This window comes from Lytechinus pictus, chromosome 1 (genome assembly GCF_037042905.1).
Source record: "Lytechinus pictus isolate F3 Inbred chromosome 1, Lp3.0, whole genome shotgun sequence".
Classification (NCBI taxonomy): domain Eukaryota; kingdom Metazoa; phylum Echinodermata; class Echinoidea; order Temnopleuroida; family Toxopneustidae; genus Lytechinus; species Lytechinus pictus.
Window position 1 is genome coordinate 26,672,253 of NC_087245.1, and position 21,771 is coordinate 26,694,023.

The 21,771-nt window shown below is 36.0% G+C and overlaps 2 protein-coding genes across 4 annotated transcripts; one reads left to right on the forward strand and one right to left on the reverse strand.

The window, feature by feature from the left end:
- Positions 1–462: 462 nt before the first annotated feature.
- Positions 463–8,332, forward strand: LOC129260084 (tribbles homolog 2-like). The gene is made up of 3 exons (XM_054898149.2): positions 463–1,859; positions 2,854–3,146; positions 3,736–8,332. Exons 1-3 carry the CDS (start codon positions 1,605–1,607, stop codon positions 4,193–4,195), a joined length of 1,008 nt encoding a protein of 335 aa, XP_054754124.2. The 5' UTR covers positions 463–1,604; the 3' UTR covers positions 4,196–8,332.
- Positions 8,333–10,335: 2,003 nt separating this feature from the next.
- On the reverse strand, positions 10,336–18,299 carry LOC129274277 (ankyrin repeat and SOCS box protein 8-like). 3 transcript variants are annotated; one of them, XM_064099252.1, is made up of 6 exons: positions 18,192–18,299; positions 16,169–16,290; positions 15,220–15,351; positions 13,206–14,930; positions 10,850–12,683; positions 10,336–10,440 (listed from the first exon to the last, which is right to left on the reverse strand). In XM_064099252.1, the coding sequence occupies exons 2-4, from the start codon at positions 16,262–16,264 to the stop codon at positions 14,295–14,297; spliced, it is 864 nt and encodes a 287-aa protein (XP_063955322.1). In that variant the 5' UTR covers positions 16,265–16,290; positions 18,192–18,299; the 3' UTR covers positions 10,336–10,440; positions 10,850–12,683; positions 13,206–14,294. The 3 variants fall into 3 exon arrangements, with proteins under 3 accessions (XP_063955322.1, XP_063955326.1, XP_063955317.1); XM_064099256.1 differs by having other exon boundaries at positions 10,850–12,620; positions 14,219–14,930; positions 18,192–18,281; XM_064099247.1 differs by having other exon boundaries at positions 10,850–12,620; positions 12,931–14,930; positions 18,192–18,280.
- Between the last annotated feature and the right edge of the window lie 3,472 nt (positions 18,300–21,771).

Here is a 21,771-nt window from a genome sequence, read left to right on the forward strand (position 1 = left end):
TTTCTCTCCTTCATTTACTTTTCATTCCACTTATCATGCTAGCTCTCTCTCTCTCCCTTCCTTTTCTTTCTCCTCTCCCCTAAATTTCTTTTTCTTCTTTTCTTCTCCTTTATTTCTCTCTTCCCTCCTCATGATCCCTTCCCTTCTTTTTTTTCTCCTCAGTTTTCTCTCTCCTTTCCTTTCTTTTAATTCCTTCTCTATATCCTCTCTCCCCGCCCCTCTCTCTTTTCTTATAGAGGGATGCGTGCCGGGGTGCATGTTAGCTAAATCCTGGAGCTAAATAATACGGAGTTTATATATCTCTATAGAATAATGTGACCTATAATGCCCAACGTATAAGGATGTTCGTTTTCCAAATATGGTGTGTCGGATGACAACTCATCGCTGCGTCATCATGTCACGTAGTATTTCGCAATCATTGTTTGCATAGCTTGAATTGGGTTTCGTTGCTTGTGTGTAATAATTCGGATACGCGCGCGTAAGCGCGTTTTGCGCTCGCAAAGTTTTATTTTGCAATCAAAATGGCACCGACGGAGTCCAATTAGCCGCCTTTGGCTCTCGAATTTTCAGAGACCATCCACTGAGCAGGGTAAAGGCGTCGTTAGAAAGCATCTAACGGTGCTTAGCAAATATCACTCTGGAGTCTCAACTTTTGGCAGAGAAGGAAACAATTTGGAATTCGATAAATCACCCTGACAAAAAAATTTACAGAGTCCGTCATCACTCAGCATTGTGCAACCTATTTCGTGGCATAGAGAGACAACGTTACGACGCCCTGCATTGCAATTGCATTGATCAGATTCGGATTGGTATTGCGTCATTCGATGAATTGTGTATTATTTACACGTTTACAATATCAAGCAAGCACATCTTACCGTCTTCAACACAAGCTTTGACGTTAGCTGGACTAGCGACTCAGCTCCGAACACGACGGCTGGATCTGTTATTTATGTTTTTCTTGGACTTGCCCTAGAAATTGAATTGTGAAGCTGAACTTCCTGAACTGAAGACAACTTGACAAGTGAACTGAAATTCCATATGAATATTGGCAGGACCAATTCAGTGTGTTTTTAATAAAATTGAGAGGATCTGGACCTCTTCATTGTCTTGAATGATTTTAATTCCATTTTCCAGCGCAGCTGAATCAGATATTTGGCAGTTGCCAATATTTTGCTATCTATTTCACGTAAATAATATCAGAGACTTCTCTTAAAGTAAAAGTAAATCTCAGGGTTGTTGAAAAGGAGCATCTAACTCTAGTAATTTAATCTAGGCCTAACTAACTTTCCTAAGTGCTGCTAATGTTATATTAAGCAGCATCATTCATCGGTGTGTTAAGAAGCCAGGAGGCCCAGGACACAACTACGGAGAAAGATACACGGCCGAAAGTATACTGGAATAAACCTGTGAACTATTGAAGTGAATTTTGCTTTTAACCATAGTAGATACAAACAACTACAAACCAAAAGAGTAGCCTAAAGTTCTAGTGTAGCACTGTTGATGTAAAAAACAACTAGCAAAATTTTGTTTCTCTTTTTGGTCAGAGGTTTAATTTGCTGAGCTTGAATCGGGTCAGAGAGGAATCAGAAATAAATTGTCACTTGATGAACAATTTTGCATCTGCCCCTATTCCGATCCATCATGGTCGGGGTAAATTTCAAATATTTCAGGACGTTTCTTCCGAATCAACTGGTGGACAATTGAGTCCTCAGCCACAACTTTCCCCGAGTCCGCCAAGTTTTGTATCCAGTGAGGATCATGTAGTCTCGAGAATTGGAAATTATGTTCTCCTGGAGGAAGTAGCTCCGAAAGTAAACAAGTGTATTGATACTTTAAATAACAAAGAATGCATTTGTAAGGTGAGCTCAGAAGATTTTGTAATTAAGGTTTTTTTTTTATGGGCAGTCCTTCTTCCTTCAATGTCGAAGCTTAACAGCAATACAGAATTCTTATCTACCCCTTTAGGAAATGTACTGTAAAGAGTTACTCCAAGCTGAAAGAAATGTGATTTGAACTAGTGTTGAACAGAAAAAGTAGAATCAGACCAATAGAATTTTCACTGAAAATTTCATTAAACAAGGAAAACAACTTTTGAAAAACTCAAGTTTGTCATAACTTCAGTCAGTGTATCAATTTACATTGTAAGTCTTCATAAGTACATGCATGATGTAACAATGAGCAAGCTTATCATTTCATCTCCCCACTTTTTCTTCGTAGTTCTGTTTATTATATGAATTTATCTAAAATTTGTGCTCTATGAATGTAGATGATCATCGCTCCAACATGTACACAGGCATCAGGAAAGATTGGTGCTAACAGTTCGTCAATGGCTGTCATATGTACACATACATGTAGGTTAACGTTTGAGGCTGGTAAAGTCCAGGCCAATTCCCGTATTTGGTGCGTGTCACATCATAGTTCTATAAATATACTAGTAATGCAAAATTTGTGTTGCTATAATAAGTACTCGGGCAGGTGCAATGGATGAGATTAAAAGGAAAGTGATTGGGGTTGACAATACTTTCTCTTTCACCATGGTAAAAAAACGTTTTATTACTCTTATCTACATGTACATGTAACTCAATGATTAGCATTTTATTCAAGACAGGTTTCTTAAGTCTTAAAAACTCAATAAGTGGTAAATATAGCCTTCAACCTATCCAGATACGAGAATCCTCATATCTTGGATTATGATGTATAGTTTGTATACCGTTTTCAATATACATGTATTCACATCATTGAAATTTGACAATATTGTGATATCGTCATTTATACAGACCTACTGTACATGTCATGTATACTGCAACAATTCATACAAATATGATGATTTTGTTCTTATTCTTGTTAATACAGGTAGTGGATGTGGATAAATACCGGGAGGCATTTGCTGTACACTTTCACTTAGGCTATCATCCCCATATTAACCATGTTGAAGAGGTGTTGCATGGTCAAAGTCAGGCGTATGTCATCTTGCCCATCACCCATGGAGACATGCACTCCTATGTCAGGCGGAAGCGCAAGCTGCGAGAGCGGGAGGCTGCCTCCCTCTTTCATCAGATGGTGCAAGCCGTTGCTCACTGCCATGCCCATGGCGTCATCCTGCGGGACCTGAAGCTGCGCAAGTTTGTCTTCAAGAAAGAAGAAAGGTATTGCACAGTGTCAAATCTGTCAAATGTCAAGGCTTTTACTATTCTCTTGATTTATTGACACAAAGTACATTTGAGATTTGACTCACTTGAGGATAATATCTATCAGTTGTTGTCTTCTAATGTCAGTCTAAATCGATGGGAAACCCAATTATGTTACACTGTACTTGTAATAGAAAAAATCAATTCAATACAAAAGCATTTCATAATTGTTAGAAAGTACTGGTAATCTATTATTGCCATTTATGTAATACACAGTTACATGTTAGGTTGCAGGGTAAAGGATGATTCAGGTCAATAATCTTATGTATTACTATCATAATTACCTGTAACTTTCTTACAACAGGGTTATTGGGTACATCAAATCCTAGCCCGTAGCCAAGCGACACAAATTACTGGTTGCGAGGTCAAGGTTGAAGGTCATTTGAGTTCTATACTGTTCTTAGGTCGGACCACATTACATAGTATAGGGCTACCACAATTATCGATAACATAGAGGCCTCAAATCTAGTTTTGATGAAAGATATTTGTTATCCCATTTACATTCAAATGGTTTATTCCGAATTTCCTGTATAATCTTTTACTTCAGAACTGATGTCGTTCTTGATGGGATTGAAGAAGGCCGGATGCTAGCTACACCAAGTGACGATAATTTGAATGACAAACACGGTTGTCCTGCCTACGTTAGTCCAGAAATACTTCTCACCAATGGTAGCTACTCTGGTAAAGCTGCAGACATGTGGAGCCTGGGCGTCATTCTCTACACCATGTTGGTGGGGCGTTACCCATTCCATGATTCCGATCCCGTCTCTCTCTTTACCAAAATCCGTCTTGGACAGTACAATGTTCCCGATTCCCTCTCCACCCAGGCCAAGTCAATGATTTACAGCCTGATGCGGGTGAGTCCTACTGAGAGACTTACAGCCGAGGAAGTCCTTGAGCATCCCTGGTTTCGAACCACCAGTCAGAAGTCATCAAGGAAATCAGAACCTAAGATGGTGGATCAACTTGTTCCAGATTTTTTTTCTACAGATGATGATCTGACATAGTATTTGATTTGTTATTCATTTTACCATTTCAGTTCTTATAGATTTGATTGTACAGTAGTGGGATATAATTTGTTTCCCCCCATTTCTTTTCTTGATGTGATATTAACAAGTCTAAATGTCTTAATATACCTGTATGGGCACCGACTGGTAGTTGTTCAATTGGTATTCCTTTGATTTATCAGTCATGTGATTTTATTATGTCAAAGAGTTGATTTACCTAATCTTTTTTTAATCAGAAATTTAGTTAAATGTGCATCAGAATATAATAGGCTATAAATTGATATAGCCATTCACAAAACATTTTCTACTTTAGGGTTATTACTCTTGATTGATTTCTGTAGACCTGAATTTAAAGGTAAATGCTAGTTTTGGTAACGATATCAAAATGAGTTCGTACAGAATCCAATGAAATGACCACCAAAGTGTCTGTTTGTATAAATAAAACGCATGTGCCAAAGGATTCTGGAAGAAATTGTGTAATTGCTGAGAAATCAGCAAATAAGCACAGGATTCGGGTAGAGCGTCGGGCCCGACGCTCAAAGCAATAATTATACGCTGTCCCACGTGCGCTTATCTGTGTTGGGGAAGTTCAGTCTGAACATTTTTCAGCGTAGATTTCAAGATTTCACAAAGTTCAGTTTATGTAACTGTACCAGATCTAGATCCTCGATGATATACTGACAATTAAGCCTGGTTTTACAGACTTTCTCATGAAATCAGTGTTTACTGCAACTACTGGAATTTCTCTTTAAATGAATGATATGTACCCACAATCCATTCAGACCTATAGCCAAGATCAATCTGACTAGGGTCCTGTGTGTGCCCCCCCTCAGGTGGTCATCTGTACCATTTGTTTTGTAGATTGTTGATATGCATTCATAAAATTTGTAAGAAACATGTTTATGAAAGAAGAAAAAAAATTAATTACCCTGACTGATAGGATGTTAGAATATCCTCTAAAATATTTTGTTTTTTCTAATATGATTCACATTATTGAACCTTTACCAAAGATTTCAAGACAAACATGTAATATTAATTTTCAGTCATAAGATTGTGTAAACCAAAAGCTTCAGTCTCGATTGGTTGTTCCACTGAACTATGTTGGCTAGACTATGTAAAACTGTCAGAAATTGTTAAATGAATCCCCAGAAAAGATGGTTATTCCTGTCTACAGACTGCATTGGTGGAGAAACCACTTCATGGCAAAAGATCAACTCAATTCCGGCAAAATATTTTCAGAAAGGACCTATTGGATAAAACTACGAGACAATGTGTTTTTTATTCAACATTACCCAAAGGAACTGTGTTTCTTAACCAATCAAGGCCTGTATGTTGTCAGGATCTGACAACCTTTCTTTATTTTGATTTGCTGAGAAGCAATGTTAGTACATGGTAATTGTCAGGTAAAATGGAATATGTCAGATGAATAATCCGACGTCCTTTCATGAAACGCTCCCATGATTTACAATATCAAGGTATAAAAATATATATATATATATACAGCCTCCAGTGGTATATTAAATTTAAATTCCATGCTTTGGTTGCAGTTTTATCTACAAGCAGCGTACTGAGTTGTCCTAAAAATTTTCTCTTTTTTTCTTGATGGTGAGGCTTTGAGGGGTGATCCAGAATTAATGGGTTTGGTGCATTTTTATTTTAAAAACTCAGTGGATAATTTACAGAAAGCATTGTAAAATGCAGTGTACTGTTGAAGCTTTTGATTAGAATGAAAAACATTGAGCATCTGTGTTCCTTATTCCCTGTCAGGCAATAATAGGCATAGAGATACTCTCTGTGCTATTCAGATATGTGTCGGCACATGCACAAGAGGTGTGTAGAGGATGGTCCGTAGAATGCACTCATCAAACAAGTTTGTAATTATTCTTCAGAAAGTTGCTAAATTTGCAAAGCATGGAGAATGAAAATGTTAGTACTAGTGATAATTGAATAGAATTGCATCATTTCCATCTGATGAAATTTTGCATTTGATGAGTCTATTATGATGCATGTATGTTTATTCATTTAGATTTTCACTTTATGTAATGACCTAGGCATGTGCAAGCTATGCTCCTAGAGATTTGTGCATTCATTGTTTGCGGAATGGCTTCAGGCAGGCTCTGAAAAAAAAGTACTTGTTGATATAGTGAATGTGATTGTGATCTAAAATTTGTAAAGTGCTGTATGATATGTCCATGTGACATTAGATGAAATATATTGAATTGTGCTAATAAAGGAAAAACAGAGTGTCCCAGAAAAAAGATCTTCAGTTGAAGCCACTGGTATGAATGTTGATGGGGTACAACATAGGGGCAGGGATTTTGCCCCTTTGATTTTTTTTTGGGGGGGCCTTTCAAATTAGCCTGGTACATATTGTTACTGTATGAATGATACGTAATGCATGAGAAGATGAAGACAAGGTAGGAAAACCAAGCAGTCCTTAGCCCTTGGCCAGATGTATGTGAACGTCTGAGAAATACTTTTTTTTCTGGTACACACTGTATTTCTAGAATGCATGACTTATTCTTATCCAAAGATGAGAGTAATTATGCATGATTAAGGAATACTGAACTGATGTTACATGTAGATTTATTTGAGATTCAATATGTACCAATCTTTGTAGCAATGCTACCTTCCCATCTTCTTACAAGTTACAAATTTTGTTATGGGAGGTGAGGAAATTAATGATTGCTTTATCCATCATGAATAGAGATGCTCATGGCACAGTAAAGAAAGAAAAAAAGGAAATGAAACAAATAAGCATGATAAAGAGGGGTGATCATTATTATTATTATTTTGGTTCAGGGGAATAGGGATGAGCATACTATGGCTCCAGTCAGTTGGAATCTCGACTAAAGCACCTTTACACACTCAAACATAGTTTTGAACTTGAGTTGTATTAATATCAGAATATCAGCTTTATGCAAACCAATTTCCTCTATCTGAATACCATAAGGAACAGGAATTGCATTTAGAGCAGAGCAATTGCTTGTTTCAAGAGAAGAATGTTGTAATGGGAGTGATATTGGGTAGTAATTGATTGTGAAATGGCCAAAGTCAAATACAGGTGTCTTTCCTAAAAAAGTGTACTTCTGTCAAGCCAGGAGTATGGTTTCAGGGGACAAAGGAGCAGATGAAACATGCAAATCACAGTGCTCTAAACACATTCACAATGATGATTGGTGCTAACTGCTAAAGCTTTGAGGATTTATCTTTGAAGCTTTATCATTTAATCAAATTAGTATCAACATGTACTTAACTTTATTTACAGCCCCCCATCACCTGTCCTGGCGAGTGGCGAACCACCTGAAAGTATATAGTATTTGATCCTGTTTGGTCTTAACATTTTTTCATATACTTCTTGTTGCCTATACAAATTATTGGAATCATATCACTGCCACAACAGATGCTGTATATTCTAAATATTATATGATTTGTTTATTCTAGAAAGTATATGATTTTTTTTCAATTCAATAGTGTTTGACTTTTGTTGGTTTGTACATGTACTTCATAGATTTACATGTATGATCTAATTGTTTGTAAATTTGTTTGATTTGTATGTTTTGTTTATTATTTCAAATTCTTTATACTTTACAAAGAGAGAATTGTGCTTTTTTCATTAAATTGTTCGTGTTGAGTTGAAGTGTTGAGATACTCTTTGATTCCATTAAACACTTTGAATATTAATTCATTACACAGGCAGAGAATAACACATGCCTTAAGGTCAGGCAAACTAATGGCGTCTCCAACCCAAGATGGGAACTACCTAATTTGCATAAACAGAATGTCTAGTCATCGAGCATAGCGTACATTCATATCAATACATATTGAATAAGGGGAATAATGAAGCCTTCATAGTGTAATAACCAAAATATCAGTGATACATTTTAAATCAGTGTGTTTATTCTAAATGAACTGCAGTGCAGTAGATGTACTTTACTTTTACAGTAAACAAAGCTTTCCATATCTATTCATTAAGGAAAAAAGAATCTGAAATATTGAGCTTCATTTATATTTTCCTTTGTTATTCCCTTGTTTTTACCACACTGTGACCCCTTCAAAAGAAACCAATGATTATTGTTCTATAGTCATGCCTATAATTTTGAATAAATGACACATACATTTATGAAAAGTTTATAACATCTCTGCGTCTGTTACCACTTGTGTGAATACATGTAACTACATACATGTACAATGGCCTGCATACTTAACTTTGATTTAAACTCTGATCTAACGTTGAGGGTTAAATCTGGATAGCTAATGTGACACTAATTTTTAACAGTAGAGGTTTAAAGCGCCAATAATATTTTGATGCCCAATGCATTCATAACTGTCATAATTACTATAATAATAGCTGAAATGTTTTTATTCATCATAAAAACTTACATGTAAGGAAAAAATATCGTACAAATAAAAAAATTGACATTTTTGGCTTCCCATAATTTAAGCAGAGTTGGAGACCATGGAGACCATTAAGCCTGTACATGCACCCCCTTCCTATCTGTGCCCAAAGGGTGGGGGGGGGGAAGGAGACCACTGCCATCGAAGAGTGGAAAGCATCTGCGAGAAGAAAAAGGGGTGTTGGGGGGTAGGTGCAGAATGCACTTGCAAGGTAAAAAAAAATGCTAAGAATGAGACCCCCCCCAAAAAAAAAAACTATGATAATCTAAAGCGCAAACTCCCAAGAATTTGAATATACAGGGCATTGTGCTTGTGCGGAAATGGGAATATCTTATTGGGATTATGTGCAAATGATTAATGGAAATGTGAAATCCTGGTTTAGGGCATGCAGATTAAGGATATCTGCACAAAACCTGCATTTAGAGTGTCTGGTTTAGGGTGCTTTTTCAGGAAAATTCTTGTGGATGCTGCACCCCCCTTTGCCAAACTAGATGGAATGTAGATTTGCGAAAATGATACCAATTACAATTTCTGATAGATCAACAACTTTTAAGATCAGCCCTAGTCCAGTTTTCTGCCCTTTAATAAGACACCTCAATCATGCTAAAAGTGAGCAAGGAACAACAAAGGTCCGTTTGTTAAATGTTAGTATCTTGTTAATTTTTCAGTTAACTTGAAGAGGGAGTAAATTTAGAATTCAAACTCCGATTGTTATTATAGCAGGCAGTCCTGCAATAAAAACCCCTTTGTTTATAAAATCACTGAAAAGCAAGCGTCACTCTTAATAAAATATTCTCATTTTTAATATGGAATTTTCTTCATCAAGGAGTATTGAAGAGCAGAAATTGAAAGTCATGGAAATATGATCCTGACTTTGAAATTCAGATAACCCCATACACCAATTGGAATTTGGTACCATTTCTATTTCAATTAATTAGATCTCTCAAATGTTTTAAAGGTCAAGTCCACCCCAGAGAAATGTTGACTTGAATAAATAGAGAAAAACCAAACAAGCATAATGCTGAAAATTTGATCAAAATCAGATGTAAAATAAGAAAGTTGACATTTTAAAGTTTCGCTTATTTTTCACAAAAACAGTTATATGCACAACTCAGTGGCATGCAAATGAGTGAGTCGATGATGTCTATCACTCACTATTTCTTTTGTTTTTTCTTGTTTGATTTATACAATATTTCAATTTTTACCAATTTGACAGCAAGGACCAACTTAGCTGAACCATAAAATGTTATAACAATGGTAGTGCCACAAGTTTAGGGAGGAATAAAACTTTGTTTCACAGGACAATGAGAAAATTAGAATATTTCATATAATAAAATACAAAAGAAATAGTGAGTGCTGTCATCAGTCCCCTCATTTGCATACCGACCAGGATGTGCAAATAACTGTTTTGTGAAATTAAGCGAAACTTTAAAATGTCATAACTTTCTTATTTTACATCCGATTTGGATGAAATTTTCAGTATTATGCTTTTTGGATTTCTCTCTTTATATTCAAATCAACTTTTTGTTGGGGTGGACTTGTCCTTTAAGTATGCCTAAAATGAAAGAGAAAGGTACAAGCATTACAAATATGTGTCATGTATATCACGATTGTGATTGAGGTATGACAAACATCAATATTTTTATTTTTGTCTGGGATGGACTGCATATTTGATGAACAAATTCTACCACTACAGCAAAATATGAGTAGGCCTACAAATACAAAGGAGAAAATATGAAATATAGATGAAGTCCGGTTTATTGTAAAAAAAAAATCACCAAAGTCCTAATGAAGAATAAAAAGGTCCATTTCACAATTAAAGTCAGGCTTAAGTGTGCACAAGATATCTAAAGGCCACCGCACACCTTACGACTGTTCGCGATCCGATTTTGGAACAAATCGCATTTTGCTCATTTTCTGAAAATGTGAATGGAACATAATTTCATTTGAGGTTGAAATTAATTGAATGAATACTAAAATAACCATTTTGAAAGATTGCAAGCCTTTATTTTGGAGTAAAGGCCAAATTAGTTTCAAATCGTAGCCAATCGTACGACTGCTATGACGTCATTACGACTAGATATTAAATTCGCTTTTATTGTAAGAAGGATGATAGCATAGTCACAGATTTGAATATAGGTATTCGTACGATGATTTAGAACATTACACAGTAAGATATTCCAAGTCTCAATATTAGCATCACATTCTATTACATTTTATTCTGAAATCGGGTCGCAGACCAATCGTAAGGTGTGCCTTAATGTGTACTCTCATTGATTAATATGCAGCAGAATATACCACCTGAGGATGACCTAGCCAGATAGCCTATACAGTGATGTGTTTATCACACAACTAGAAATATAAAACTATTTCAGTCGCACTAGCAGATACGAACCAATAACGCCATCTCGAGTCCTCAACTACTCATACCTGGTCAGTTTCCTGACCCATAATGCTAGTGTAGTCTAATAATATAGACCCACTTGAATAATAACATGTTAATTAAATCAATACACTTATACTGCAATAATTATGTTACCAAGTAGCAAAACAATTGCTTTTCCGCTCAAAACATTTTAGTTTCTCTATACAAATACAATTATAGGTCAATTTATTATCTGTAGTATTAGTACCTATTTGAAAACGTATATTTTAAGACTATGTATTTATAACACACAGTCAATGAGATACGACAGACAGTTCACTCCCCCTTTAAATCCTTGTGCAAATACCTCCACATTTATTTTAAGTGATTTTTAAACTTAGTCTTTCTACAAAGTGGAAGTACGAATATGGATGGGATTTCACTTCAGTATGAAACTACTGAAACTAAAATGTATAATTTTCAATTAAATTGAAATTAGTCGACCCTAAATGACATTTCACCTTGGTCACGTGATCTGACTCGTGTTCAGTGATGACCATTACCCTTGTGTCATATTTTCATGAACTAGATCAATAAACTCACAAAGTTATGATGACATAAAAAATTAACCTTGGTTAAGATTTCAATGATGATGACACCATTGGAAAAGCAGCGTCTATAGTGTCGCTCTGCTAAGCAGGCGAGACAAAAATTAGAATTAATCAATAAATAATACAAGGGGAAATATTAAGATCTGAGATGGAGCGAAATTAAATTATTCAGTGTATGGCTAACATAATGTGATCTAACCATAGCTATTTATCAATTGCCAAAACAACAAAAGACAATCTCTTAGAAAACTAAGTAAAAATTACATACTCTAAAAGATGAAATTAAAATGTTAAGTTGAAATGAAATTGACAGTCTGTACTCTGTAATCCCTTCCATGATTATGTTATGGCAGTATCAATTTAAAACGAGAAATCATTCAATAATTTAAAAGAACATCGCTACATAATTTCATGTAGAATATTGCACAAAATAGGAATATCTAGAATATATTACTAGTACTACCTCCACAAGTTGCCACAGTTGCATAATAAAAATCCATATTTTGCACACTACCCCCAAATCTAAGTCAGGAGGCTACAATATTTACCATAGTCCATACTCTTCCACGTTTCCTTAGTAACCTGTACAAGAAATGAAGGCAACAATCCTCCATATTCCACCCCGACACTTTCATCTAAGTGCAAATGCGCAGTTACTGTTCATATGTGAAAAAGACATGCATGTTGTAATAATACATCACAAATAAGAATACAAATACTTGAATAAATAAACTGCAATCAGAGGATATTAGAAGACAAAGACATGCAAATTACTACAATCTATCAGCGGAAATGACATATAACATGCAGCTGTACGTAATGATTAAAGCTGCTCTTTAAAGAATCATGTTGCCTATGTGACAAGAGTCAGGACAGTATGATATTGTTGCAGGCATCATATTTCATTTTCCCCTGAAGGCCTGTCAAAATGTTTACCAGATGCATTAAATAGTCAAATGATCATGACTAACATTGTATAAACCTTCATATTGACTTATGATTTTCAAATGAAGAAAGGGTATTTAAACTTGGATACCATGTTTTTAATTCTCTTACTTTCCAATCATTTGTAAATGGAATTAAGCTTAAAGGTCAAGTCCACCCCAGAAAATTGCTGATTTGAATTGATAGAGAAAAATCAGACAAACATAATGCGGCAAATTTCATCGAAATCGGATGTGAAATAAGAAAGTTATGACATTTTAAAGTTTCGCTTATTTTTCACAAAACAGTTAAATGCACGACTCAGCGATATGCAAATGAGAGAGTTGATGATGTCCATCACTCACTATTTCTTTTGTTTTTTATTGTTTGAATAATACAATATTTCAATTTTTACAGATTTGACAATAAGGACCAACTTAACTTAACCATAAACTGTTAAAATGATGGTAATTCCACATGTTCAGGGAGAAATAAAACTTCTTTTCACTTGATAAAGAGGAGAAAATTAGAATATTTCATATTTCATATAATAAAATACAAAAGAAATAGTGAGTGGGTGACGTCATCAGTCTGCCAATTTGCATACCGACCAGGATGTGCATATTACTGTTTTGTGAAATTAAGCAAAACTTTAAAATGTCATAACTTTCTTATTTTACATCCGATTTTGATGAAATTTTCAGTGTTTTGCTTGTTGGATTTTCTCCTTTTTTTCAAATCAACGTTTTGTTGGGGTGGACTTGTCCTTTAAGCTCAAGTGAAGAAGGGTGTATGCACTCAAAAACATCCCAAGGCAGATAAACATTTTTATCATGCAATAAGAGATAACAGTTGAACAGACATGATGATCTTCTAATTGGTTTGTCTGGCTAGGGATGTGGTGCCAACATGATTCAAAATGAATTAGGATAGCCAGTCAACAGGAAGGACAAGCTCCATGTTCCATTTTCAATGTAATATCTAAGAACACACGCATGTTCTTTTCTACGGGTCCCAAAGATGTTTTTTTTTATTAAGAGACATACATTCATTGAACATTACTGCATTCCCTACTGTTTTTTCTATATAATAACTGTGAGGGTAGGTAGGGATGGAAAGTATACTGTGACTTTAACATTTGTGACCAGCCACCCAAAAACCAACAAAAAGTCTTCAAAAATGAATTTGGGAGATTTTCCTTGAGCTTGTTGAAATAGCACATCGCAAGCTTTGAAATACAACTTATCGAAATTGATCAATAATCCTCACAAGTACTCTGATTGAATGGAAAAAAGGAGAAAATGAGGACTGAAGTTTGGGTCCACTATTAAAAGCATGTGATGTGGACATTGTTCATTCTCAGTGAAACTCCCAGGCAGTCCATTAAAAAATGTCAAAACAACTCCTATCTTGGCTTTCATTCAACTTTGCAACTTTAGACTTTGACAGTATGGAGGAGACTTATTCTTATTCTAATTTTCTTATTTTTGCTTTTTGGAGACCAAACTTCTATTTTTGCTATTTACAGAGAACCTTTCCGGTGACTTATTGTTGGGTTTGGGCTGGCGTGTTAGGTGCCATATGCCTGGTCACTACTGTACTACTCATAAGTAAAATTTTGTGTTAGGCAAAACAAATGCTGGTCACATGTACAATCTCAACCAATCAATTGATGAGGATTTTATTTACTATGGTTATTATGATAGGGTGGATAGGCTTTTTAGCAAACTGATTTTCGAAGAGGTCCACATTATTGTATTGTAGCTATATAAATATGCAGTCTCTCTAGAAATTATTACCATCAAGTTTGCAATAGTAGGTACCTCTGTAGGCGTGCTGGAAGTGGTAACAGTTTTACAGCAGTAGGAAGATGGGTGTTGTTGAGGTGGTGCCTAATAGTATAACGACACAGCTGGCGTAATGACCGGGGATGGGAGCAAAGCTGCCATAGCATATTGCATAAAGCCGTGTCATTTTGAATGGCGGAGGGGATCAAACCATCTTCGTCTCGAATGTCAAACTGACCGGTAGCACTGATAAGTAGATTTAGGCAACTTTCTTCCTCTTCAACGTCGAGTCCCGCTCCAATCAAGGAAGCAACCCGGGAGATGGGGGATACTCCGTCGACACTTGACGTGTGGGTCTCCACACCGTACTCCAGGAGCAACTGCACACACTCGTGGTTTCCCTTCATTGCTGCCCAGTTCAGTGGAGTGTTGCCATGGATATCTGGTATGTTGATGGATGCATTCTTTGAAAGAAGAGCCTGGACACACTCAACCTGGTTGCGGAAGGAAGCCCAATGAATGGCAGTCTCACCGTTGGCGTTAAGGGCATTTGGGTCAGCACCAGATTCCAGGAGAAGGCTTAGGCAGTCTACATCTTGTTCAGCAGCGTAATGAATAGCAGCTCGACCGTACCCATCAACAGCATTTACCTTGTAATGAAAGAATTACCAAAGAAAATCATCCATTTATTGGGGTTTATTTCTGTTTTTGAATCAGCCCTAGTGCAAAGACTTTCAACTTATGACACTTCAAAGCTTCAGCTGATCACATTAAAACTTTCTTTTCATATACTGTGATAGCTGAAAAAAAGTGAAATACATAGCTGACAAATTCAAACTAGACATTTCTCATCTAATTACAGTTTTAAATGATGCAATTAATGTTAAAATACTGAGCGTACAGAATAAAAATACATTTTATTGAAAAGCTGCAACATACCTCTGCACCGTGATCCAGAAGAAGCTTAACATAATCATCCTCTCCTGTCATGCAAGCACAGTGTAGAGGTAGGAGGGTGCCATGCAACTGATTCACGTCGGCTCCTTCAGCGAGAACAGATTCTACAGAGTCCTGCATACACAGAAATAGAATGAAACCATCAAACAGCTGACAATGTACATTTTCCTTGTAGTTTTGTACAAAGAGGCTCTAACACATTTAGATGGTGATTTGAAGTAGTTTGGTTATTCAACATGCTCAGACAGGTACAATGTACACTGAAGTTTTTTTTTAATACAGGCATATCGCGATCCTACATTAAAATTCATTTCAATTGGGAACCAGACTACAATGAAAATAACCACATTTTTGTTTCTCCCATTTTTCTAAAATAAAATTCGTGTCAGATAATTTAGGCCCTATCAATATTCCAGGGCTCAAATAAATCCAAGGCAATCAAAGGACATGGCTTCCGATGCCCACAGAAATGTCCTTGATGCCCTTTGCAGATTTAGAAGGCCAAAATAATTTTTTGCCCTCATTAATTTGACTCAATGATTTTGCTTTCTATTCTGGTAGTTACATGTATGATTTAAATGGATTTTGTAAAATATTTTAAATTAAAACATCACTTATTTTTTTAGTTTTCATGAAACATTGTCTGATTGTCATCCCATCACACAGTATAAAAGTGAAGAAAAAAGCAGTGTAAACAATTTTTTCATTATTTTTTTTAAATTCATTTTGTTATTTTTATTTTTCATTTTTATTTGGGGGGGGGGGGCTTGAACCCATAATTTTAGGTGAGACTTTGAGCATGACTTTGAGCATGGACTTTGAGCATGACTTTGAGCATGACTTTGAGGCGTTTGAGCATGACTTTGAGCATGACTTTGAGCATGACTTTGAGCATGGACTTTGAGCATGACTGGAGAATAGGGGCCCTTACCTTAGGTGATAGGGTCCAGCCGCTGATTGCTCTGATAAGCCTATCAGACAATGTAAATCGGTGCTGAGCCATAGCAAAGCAGTGGTACATGCTCATAACAACAAAATATCAGCTTAAAACATCTAGAAGAGAGAACAAAAAAAAAGAAAAAAGAAACAAATGACTTAATTTGATTACAGTAAATTGTTTACTATCAGGGACTACATGTACAGTACTTAAATTTCAAAGGGCTGTCATGACATCAAGCTGGTTTTAAAGAAATTAGTTTTTGACGAAAATCCATCATAATGTTGAAAGTTTTCAAAATCAAAGTTGTATTTCTTGTAATTTAGGAACATCAAATCCAAGTTGATACCCCATCATATCTATCATAACACAGATTCTATAAATTGTCATTTTTAATGATTCATTATGAATTTTGTCATAGAATATTCAATTTGTACAACCATGCTGCCATGTTGTAGGCCTAGATACATGTAAACATGCTTATCAAGTCAACCTCAATAAATTGAGTATTTGTACAAGTCAAATCAATCTTTTTTAGACAAGATTATAAATTTACCAATTTATTATGCAACTTAATTGGTATTATGAGAACAATTTTATCTTCATTTTATCTCTGTAAGACACACCTATTTTCAATCAATATCCAATGAGAAACACCCTTTTATAGCTCTCTGAGTCTCTCATCTCTTTCAACCAATGGAAATCCATTCCGCAAGGAGGTGTGGCAAAAGAGTGAGATTGCGTCAATTTATTGACGCAATTTGCGTCTTTACAGAGATTTTATTTTTTTACGACAATACTCTCATCTCTTTTTCGAAGTCTAGATCTATATCACATCTTTTCAAGCATCATTTCAAAGACAATATTTAAAGAAAAGTCTTATTCAAAGTAATTCCTGATCATGCTGATTGTACAGGAATAACGTTAAGGTGTTGTTATTCTCAATTAATATATCATTTTTCTTCATTTTCATGTCAACATTTGGAATTAATTACCTAAAAATATTGATGAAATCAACATCGCGGAGATAAAATAGCTCCTAGATTTTCTAGGCCTACCCTCTTAAATTCATTTCATTTTTTCATCAAAGCACTAACATGGGCGCAAGAACATCCGCGTTGCAATAGTAAAATACGCAATTGGTACCGGTAAGTCTACGCAGGCACTGCTCTGTCGCATATCATCTAAGTTACTTGTTAGTATAAAATTTAGTATTTAGTATTAAAATCGTCTGGATACGCAAACTGAAATTTTATCTCAGTCAGAGATTGTCAATGTCAATGACAATGGCCAATGCCATCTCAGAATGACTCAGAATACTCAATACCAATTTCATTTTAAGAGATAAAATAAAATATTTTAAAGATAAAATGACCTCAGAATACCGGTACCGCCCCTGATTTTTTTTTTCTTCAAACTTTAACTTAACTCCCCGTCAGTTAGTTCAAATTATTCTCCCCCCCCCCCCCTTAAATTCCCAGTTCCCTCCCCAGCTTTCAACAATGTATACCCAGTTGTTGTGTGTCCGGACAGGTTGTGTGTCCGGACGATCAATTTTAGAAAGTCATTTGGAAAAATTTACAAGGGAAGTTTTATCAATTTTTAGTACAAAATGTCAGGAAATATTATAGAGAACAAAATAGTAGATGATTACAACTATTGATTTCGTATTTTTTAGTGTAATCCAAAGACAAAAAAAGAAGGCTTCAAAAATATAAAGTGTCCAGACACCCGACCCCCCATCCTACTAATGCCTAATGGCATGCCCACCATCGACGCCCGCCGCGATTAAGCGGCAGCGGAGCTCCTTGTCTCGACAAGCTGTGCTGTCGGCCCGCCGGCTCTCGGGGCTGAGGTGTTGTGACCGGCCGTACTCCACTACCAACCAACCAGGTACGTAACTGACTAGTAGTAGTAGTTTAGTAAGAGGCTAAATAATGACAGTTAAGCAAATAACAATAGGGTAATAGAAATAGTTTCCTAATCAACAAATGGGGATTATAAAGAACACACGTACCAGAATAAACTGCTTTTCTTTTCAGCTTAACCTTGGGCTTGGGCTTGGCCTTATTTTCGCCGAGAAACAGTCGACGTCGCAACTACGTACACATACGGTACCGGTACGTTGTTGTTGTTGTTGTTGTTGTCTTGTCGGGGGGGGGGGCCGGGGGCGAAATTATTTTTCCCACCGAGTTCTGGACCGACATATGAATATTCATGACTTGCGTCTTCGGATTGAGAGTACGCATGCGCATGCGCGTGGACTTGGCCTCGACATTCACGTTGCTCAGAATGAATTAGCATCGTCAAATTACCGGTACCCTTACATAGTTACATAGGCCTTATAGGCTTAGATCTATATATACATCCAATTCTTAAACACTTATCAAACTAGCTGCCATTAATGGCAAGACATGTGCTAGGGTAGGGCTAGCTTAGGCTAGCGCATTAACTTTACCTCAAATCTGGACCTGTCTAATGCCTAATACTAATAGGAATAGCCGACTAATGCCATGGTTAATTTCGAACTTGTTAATTCCGAACTTTACGTTTGATTAGTTTTGGACCAATATTAGCTTGTTTACCATGGTTTAATATGTCTAGTCCGTATACAGAACCAGTCCTAGATCTAAAATAAATATCTTAGTTCTAGTCTAGTCTCTAGATCTAGACTCTGATCTACGCGCTATCAGCATGGAACCACTAGTGTACCAAAGGGGGGGGGGGGGGGCAGACTGCCCCCCTGACGAGTCACAACTGATCCAGGGGACGTGCCCCCCCCCCTTGAGAAGCCAAATTAATAATTTGTAATGTCAAAATGCAACGAAAAAAGACGTATGTCCCCTCTTTTGAACGTGAAAAAAATCTTTCTTTTTTTTCTTTTCAAATTTTTTTCAGCTACGAAATCCTTAATTTTGGGTGAAGACGGGGATCAAGATCACTGACGTTAATTTGTGCCTGACGTTAGAATACGTTCCATGCACGCACTGGTGTACCTAGGATTCTCCAAAAGGGGGGCAAATTTTTTAGAGGATATTTCGTCCGCGAAAAAATGTGACAAGCCCCCCCCCCAAAAAAAAGGGTATTCACCCCAAATTATGGATTTCTTAGCTAAAAAAAAAAGAAAAAGATCTTCACGTTCAAAAAAGGGGACATACGTCTTTTTCATTGCATTTTTACATTCCAAATTATTAATTTGGCTTCTCAAAAGGAGCACGTCCCCTGAATCAGTTGTGACTCGTCAGAGGGACAGTCTTCCCCCCTCCCCCTTGGTACACTAGTGGTTCCATGCTGATACAGCGTAGATCAGAGTCTAGATATAGAGACTATAGACTAGAACTAAGATTTAAAAAAATTAGATCTAGGACTGGTTTTGTACACGGACTAGACATATTAAACCATGGCAAATAAGCTGATATTTGTCTAAACCTAATTAAACGTGAAGTTCGGAATTAACCAGTTCGAAGTTAACCATGGCATTAGTCGGCTATTCAGTGTTGTAGTCAAGGCTCAAACCTCCAAGGCCAAGGCTTTAATACCCAAGGTCAAGGCTTCAATACCAAAGGCCAAGGCCAAGGCATGGAAACCCAAGGCCGAGGCCTGAAAACCTCAAGGCCAAGGCATTTCAAACTTACAATATACAGAACAATGAACTAACAATACTTAGGCGGCAGACATCACACATGGTAAAATGTATGTGAGCGAGGGGACTGAGCGAGAAAAAAATTAACCTTTGTACATTTAAAACAAAAATAATTTCATGATAGAGACATATTAAAATAATGATATAGTTACCTGTGTACACATAATCCATAATTTTTCTATAGGCGATTTACATTGCAATAATTATTATTACCACGGTCATCTGATCCTGGCATTCTCAACGTATGTTTTTCTCCATGCACTCCCTGGGACAGGGGCAGCAGAAAATTATCATGGGGGGGGGGGGTCAACGCCAAAAAGGCACCCATTTATCAAAATGAGTTTTTTTGTGCAAACAGATACATGTATTTTCAAAATGAGATTATGAACTGCGTGAAGTAATTGTGTGTTTTATAGAAATTAAGTTGAGCAAAGGCCTTCTAAAATGATTTTTAATTATAAGATAGATATTTTGCTTTAGGTTTTACTTCTCAGCGAGAAAGCATAGCGAGCAAGCGGTTTTGAAAAAAAAAATCAATTCTGATGTTGTAAAACTTGATTTATGGTCAATTATGGGGCTAATCATTGTTGAAATTTCCTTGCGCGATGTTGCCAGCGCGAATCACCAGCTCAAACTTCTTGACATGTCGTGTAATAAGACATGGAAATTATTTTATTCTGAGCTGGTTTTGTAATCATGAAAAAGATGTGTATCTAACTAAAAAATAACTTTGCGCTCGCTAATTCTTTTTATATACTGACCAGTAAAGGAAGCAGTTAATTAAGCAGTTAATTACTGCATTTTAAATAAGATACATAACTCACCAATAATAAAAAATAATGCGAGCGCAAAGCGCGAGCTCAAAAATTTGTGATATTCCAACCTGAAAACTGGACATTCTGAGCATTTTTTTGTGAACGGGAAGAGAACGAGTACAATAATTGATGCGAGTGCAGGAAGCGAGCCAAATAGTTGTGATATTTCAACCATAAAGCAACATTCTATACATTTTTGTAACCATTAGCAGTACTGTACTAAACAATAATTGATGCAAGCACGATTCAAAATCTGCGATTTTCAAACCTTAAAATGTATTATGTTTTATTATTAAAGAAGGTATTTCTTTTTAAAAAAGGGCATATTTCATTTGGAAAAAAAAATCCTACAGGGATTTTTTTTTGGGGGGGGGGGGGGGGGGGCAAGAGAGCACAAAGCGCAAGCTAAAATTTTCAAATGCTTAAACTGAAAATGAGTCATTTTTAGGACTCTTGTCAGTTTTCACATTTTTTTCTGCTTACAACCACTTTTTTTAAACTTTTAATTAATCATTAATTATTAATACTTATTGATAATATTAATAATTATTAATTATTAAATTATTTTTTGTTAATTATTATTTCTTGAAACCATATTGACACAAAAACAAATACGTTGTTTATTTCCTTGTAACTGTAGAGAAATGAGATTCAATGTTGAACGATATATGATTAAAAAGAAGTAAACATTTTTTCCCCTTTGTTTTGTCAATCTGACCCAAAACAAATATAAAAATTTAGAAGAGAGATAGATAGAAGAAGAAGTCCCACCACCAAGAATAAACTAAGACAAGGGGGGGAAGGGAAAGGAAAAGATGGAGTAAATGTGATATTATTTTTTGAACAATCTATTGCAAAATTAGCTTTTCTTATAGAAAGAGGGGGACAAATTTTGTTCACTCGCTCGCTTCAATCGCTTTCTTCTTCTTTTTTGACAGAAATTTTGCTCTATATATGCCATGCTTGGCCCCTCAAAGTTTCTGGCTCATCATGCCATTGACATAACCCATTTGGATATGACACAATTGGAGACTGTGTTCAAGTTTACCAAATCTTTTCAGAATATCATTAAGACTTAAAACATTCTTGTTGGCCAAAGAAAATAATACAAGGAAAATCCTAATGGAATAGAAATCAAC